This window comes from Dipteris shenzhenensis, chromosome 22, assembly GCF_047967505.1.
Source record: "Dipteris shenzhenensis isolate YYH24624 ecotype China chromosome 22, Dip_SZ_1.0, whole genome shotgun sequence".
NCBI lineage: Eukaryota > Viridiplantae > Streptophyta > Polypodiopsida > Gleicheniales > Dipteridaceae > Dipteris > Dipteris shenzhenensis.
This window is the reverse complement of record NC_141617.1, coordinates 52772929-52778631: the sequence shown is the minus strand read 5'-3', so window position 1 is coordinate 52778631 and position 5703 is coordinate 52772929. Positions and strand designations below refer to the sequence as shown.

The following is a 5703-nucleotide window of genomic DNA, read 5'->3' as shown; positions in this document are numbered from 1 at the left end:
CCAATAGAGGAACTGCAAATAGAGGAGGGAATCTCGATGGAACAGGCCTCTCAGGAACCATAAGCAACGCCTGTGATCGCCCCCTCAAAAACATCCAAGAAGCGTACCCCAGCTCCAATGCAGGGGGAGTACAAGATCATGAGGTCCCAGACGCACTCGCCGCTGGGAGAAGCCTGGATGCAATAACTAAATGCCTACACAATCTACTCTAAATATGCCTATGAGGGGCATGATTACACCCTCCACTACCACAACGCAGCCGCGTACCAATCCCTCAAGGAGCCAGAGGTATAAGCCTCCCTCTCTGATAGGCGTCGGACCCGTTGCAGACCACCTTCCTTGTCACCTCGACATGAAGCTGCTCGAAGAATTCCACTAGGCCTATAACTCGAACACGAATGTTGGCATCCTCCGCGACGCAACAGGCACCCCCCACTTCTACCACCTAATTGTGGGCGTGGTGCGTGCTACCTTTGGCCTCACTGTCATTATAGAAAAGTACTCCTAGAAGAAAAAACTGCACGAGGCCCTCAGCCAGATTTGCAACTATGACCAGAAGAAGAGCAAGGCCCGCATCCACTTCTTTGAAATCACCAAGCCAGAGTTGGAGAAATTGGCACGCGTACTCCAGTGGTGGCTGACCAAGGTCAAGCATATGAACCACCACCAATCAGTCATTCCCAACATCCTCGCAAGATTGGCATTGCCACATGTGACCAACTAGATGGACTACTACACCTAGATGCGAGAAGACCTCAAGACTCATGGCGAGGTCCTAGGCAACCCCATGCTGTATATGCCAGTGCTCTACCACATGCTACAGCAACAATCACCGATTGGATATGGGCTGGCCAACAAAGCAGCCTCAAGACTTTTTCCAGCAGAAGAAGAGGAGACAATGGCCGTACCCAAACGACCAAGGATAGATTCGAGCGCCACTCCCTCCAACCATCCCGCTCAGCTACCCCTTGAGAGCGAGATGCGCACCCAATATGAAGACCGCCAGGTGCGGGAAATCCTAAGAAGGCAGGATCAGCTTGAGCATTTTGCTTTGATCTCTAAGGGTAAGGCCGCCACCCAGGACCCCATCAATGTCGAAGACCTCCCTGGGGACGCGGCTGAGGCGATAATTTTCTTGAGAGAAACTGGAAGGTGGTTATTTACATCATGAGTCGATTGTATCACTGCCTCCATCGTAAAATTGAATTCTGTCTATGTTTTGCAAACGATTGGACTTCCGAGTGACCTCGACTCTTGATCCTCCACTCTCCTTAGCACTTGTCGTCTCGAGCAGTTTCAATGGACTCAACTCTCGAGCTCAAACATTTATTCTCTCATAAGTGTAACCCAATAGCCGAACCTCGAAAAGCCTATGGGCAACTGAGAAAGCCCGTTACAACATAAGAGACGAAGCAGGGGTATGGATGCGAGGCTAGCAAATTAGTGGCGCAGCAAGCAAACGAATCTTATGAGGATTGATGGAAATTTGGTTGGATGGAAAGGACTGCAACATAGAGAATCAGAATCAGGTGAAGATTGATGGACGTTTGGATGAATAGGAAGCTGCAAGAAACCCGAAGAGAGCAGTGCAAACAAAGAAAGAGCCTGGAAAAACAAGTCTGTTGGCCATCGAAGCACCTTCACTATCCACAAAGCAAACTTGTCTATCAACGTATCCAGGACATGGTGCCTCTTGAGATCGATTTTTGTGTCCACCATGTGAGTTTCCAAAGGTTGTCAACAAGAGAAGAACTTAGCGGACGACGACTCGATGACAAACAGAACTTACAGAAGGGGTGAAGTCAAAACAAATTTTTTTTGGCTTACCCTGAAAGAGCGCCAAGGCCAAGGTGTGCCATATTCTCGCAATGATCCCCCAGTACTGGGAAACATTGAGATCTTTGGATTCCTTGGCATTTTCAAATGTCACCATGCCACCGAGCGATGTTACCGATGTTTTCACCGTTGCTGGGATCTCATCTGCAAGACCTTTCTTAGATGGAGTTGTAGCTGTGCTTTCCTGCGACGTTGGAGCTGCTGCAACAACTTGTCAAGCTATAGCTTCCTTTCCACGAGGCTGGGGAGGCATGGCCTTTAGAGAAAACAAAATCGTTTGATGCCAAGAATGGTAAACCGACGAGATTGGACAGGGTTGAGAGGGATTTGCAGGTGGCATATAAGCATGCAAGGAGGCTAAGAGCTGGTCTGACAAGCATTGAGAATGGATTCGCAAAAGCGAATCACCACAGGCTATGGTTTCTGGGGAAGAATTGGGACAACTTCTACACGATCTGTAGCAAAATTGACTTGAGATAGGCAGTTTCTTGTTGATGGAGACGAAATGGTTGATGTGAGTTTCTTGCTGTTAACAAAATTAAAATTAAAGTTTAAAATTATGACTCATGGGAGAAGGAAGGAACTATTTCATTTCATGGCACAATGGTACTTGCCTAACCAACTCCTAATGTCTTTTGTAAGACTATCATACATATTGGAATGAGATGGTAAAGATTAAGCAACTAGACACATTTTGCTTTTGGACAATAGTACATAACCTAAGGTCAATTGTCATTGAACCATACCTTGATCATGATACTCCCTACACATTTAAACAAGTCATAACACAATGGTAATGTTTCCATCATGCAAGTGTAAGTTCTTACTGCATAGCTTAGACAGTAACAAGTAAATATAATCACCTTCAAAAGATTGCATTGTCCTAAATATACTCACCACTGCTTCAAAAGCTCACACAAAGGTTAACGCTCATGTGACAATGATACATCACTGTACCACGTTCAATGATGTAACCATTAAAAATAGATTCTATTTCTAAAAAACTTTGTTCCTGGCTGAACTTCAACTCACCATATGAATACCAGAGAGAAGCCCAAGGAAACCTCAAGGATCACTACATTTGTCAGAGAGAAGCCCATTGAAACTTCAATGGACCTTTCCTAGAGGAGTCCTCGACATTTGGAGGATCTTTACAATTGCACTATATGTGCAATGAATTTATGAGTAATTGATAAATCCATCTCTGTTTACAGTCAAGACTAGTGCCACATGGGATGTGGATTGTAAGCCTCTTGCAGTACTTCCCTGATATCAGTTTGTGCTTTCAAGAAAGACCATCTACCTTGTCATTATGGAAGGAGCGGATCCTTGACCACCTGAGGTCTGAAATCAGCTTTGATATAATTACTCAAAAGTTCAGAATACATTTCATAGCGTGCAGTCATCCGAAATCCCCATTTATCTTTTACCTGCTGACATAAATTCAAGTCCATGTCTGCAATCATAAGACCATCCTGACACCTTGACAGAGAAGGGGTACAAGATGCATCTGGGGCTGCAAAATGGCTTGATCCATAGAAATGGCCAAAATCTGAATGCTCTGGCTTCCCATCACCTGAGGTGAAAGCCCTGGGGAAAACCTCTGTTCCAACTCGGTTGATTGCACCAACAAAATAGTTATTCGCTATGGCAGCATTACGCGCCTACCCACATAATAAGACAATCATTTAGTAGAAATTACCTGATTCGTCTCCACATATCACTAGAGAGAGAGAGAGAGAGAGAGAGAGAGAGAGAGAGACAGTCTATCGAACATGAAATCAGTATCTCTTTTTTATGTCTCCCTATGTATAAAAACTGCTCGACTGCTGTGCCATAGACACTGACGAAGCCTCTTCTGAAAGGATAGAACAGATGCAACTAACCTCTATAGGCCGCATAGGCGTCTGAAAGGATAGAACGGATGCAACTAACCTCTATAGGCCACATAGGTTCGCTCAAATCTCCGACTGTAGCAGATGGATTGAATACTATCTCTGCTCCATTGATCCCAAAAGCTAGCCAATTCAAGGGGTGATGGCGACCATAACAAATATTAATCGCAATTTTCCCAAAAATCGTTTCAAACACAGGGTGTCCTGTATTGCCTTCCATGTAATACGTGCTCTCATTAAAGTCCCCTACTCGTGGGATGTGATTCTGTCATCACAACAACACGTTGAGAACCTGTGTTCATATTATCACCAGCAAACATGATTAACAATTCTCACCTAGTCATCATTACAAAGGCTAAAAACAAGAGGTCAGGTTCACCTTCCGGTGCTTTCCAATCACATTGCCATTGTTGCCAATGACCACAGCAGTATTCCATAAAATATCACCGTGATTCTTGTCTCTTTCCAAAATTGGACTCACGATCACCATATTATACTTTCGAGCCAACTCTTGTAAAAACTTTGTCGACTCCCCTTCCTCTGCACTTTCCGCAAATTCGCACCAGCCTTTCTCCCGAGTGCAGAAAGCAAACGGCATAGTCCATGCCTCCTGAGAAGCATAAGGGAAGAGAAATAAATAAATAAATACACCTTTGTAAGACTAGAATATATCCAATCGTAGAAATTTAGAAACCTCTCAAGCAAAACCATGTCACCTAACGCCTCTTTCTTTCACCATGTCCCCCAGAAATTTCTATTTGGCACAAAGCTGCCCTCCTGTCGTGCAACGTCAACAGAAAAGCATAAGTGATATTTCCGGTGATGACAATACCTGCAGACAGAGGACATTAACAGAAGCAGCTCCTGCGGCATCGATCATAGTCTGTACCCGGCTCATGATTTCTCTTCTTTGCTCCACAAACGGGGCAGTTGTAGGAAGGACAATTTTATTTTGAGCTAGGCCCACTCGAACAAGACGAGGAGGACGCATCTGCTCCTTAGCCGCAGTAAAACTGTATGCCTTTTCAAAGAGGATAAAAAGCTTAGTCCTTCTAAATTGTAATGAAGCCAAAGAAGGAAGATCTTGAACCTGTTATTCAAAATTAAGAGGATTATCATAACAATCATCAATTGGGCAATTGCCACGCGACACCGCAACTTACTTGCAAGTCAAAATCGCACGTCTTAGCGATTGTTTTAATGTGGTCTGGTAGCTGTAAAGAGGAAACCAAATCTCCTCCATTGAAACCCAAAAGTAACCTGCTCACTTCCTGATGACGAAACGACCTTAGGACAGAGAAAACTCGCAAAATTGCTTGATTGTGTAGTTCAAACCTTCCAATCTCCAGCGCCCTCAAGCCAAATCTCTCTTTCTCTCACCCTCTCTCTCAGCGCACGGACACCCATAAATTTTCACAAGAATAAATGAAATCACACGCAGTAAACATCGAGAAGCTGTGAACCTTATGGACAGACTCGGGGAGGTGATGAGCGAGCAGACGATGGAGCGAATGGAAACCTAGTAAAGAGCCTGGGGGTGGCAACTCGTGTGGCACGGAAAGGGCAGCATTGCAAGATTTGCTGTTGTGGGAGCAAGCATCCTGAAGCTCATCCATGGCTGGCTGCGAAAACAACGAAAAGTTTCAAAATTCAATTAGATTAGTCTGTAAGAGAGAAGAGGGCAAGTGCATGATTAAAGTAAGGGTAAATGGTGAGGGGAGAGTGAATAACAATTGCATGGTCCAATGAGGATATTATAGCATTTTATAGCTTAGTGGTAGGTGGAAGCGGAATCAAACATCAAGGGGAATAAAAGATGAAGGGTTCATTTTTTTCTTGAACCTTTGGAGGAAGAAATGTCTACTCTTGTCCAAGGCCCCTCATGTGACAACTTCAAAACAAAAACAAAAGTCTTAAAAATAGGTGTAAAAGATTTGTCTATGCTTAAGCCTATGGGCTAAGTCAAATATGA

General features: G+C 44.3%; 1 protein-coding gene across 1 annotated transcript; it reads right to left on the bottom strand.

Annotated features, from left to right (window-relative positions):
• Window positions 1-2704: 2704 nt before the first annotated feature.
• On the bottom strand, window positions 2705-5442 carry BETA-UP (beta-ureidopropionase). Its single transcript, XM_087393865.1, has 6 exons — window positions 5195-5442; window positions 4895-5002; window positions 4564-4752; window positions 4111-4341; window positions 3772-3996; window positions 2705-3500 (listed from the first exon to the last, which is right to left on the bottom strand). Exons 1-6 carry the CDS (start codon window positions 5345-5347, stop codon window positions 3147-3149), a joined length of 1260 nt encoding a protein of 419 aa, XP_087249991.1. The 5' UTR covers window positions 5348-5442; the 3' UTR covers window positions 2705-3146.
• Between the last annotated feature and the right edge of the window lie 261 nt (window positions 5443-5703).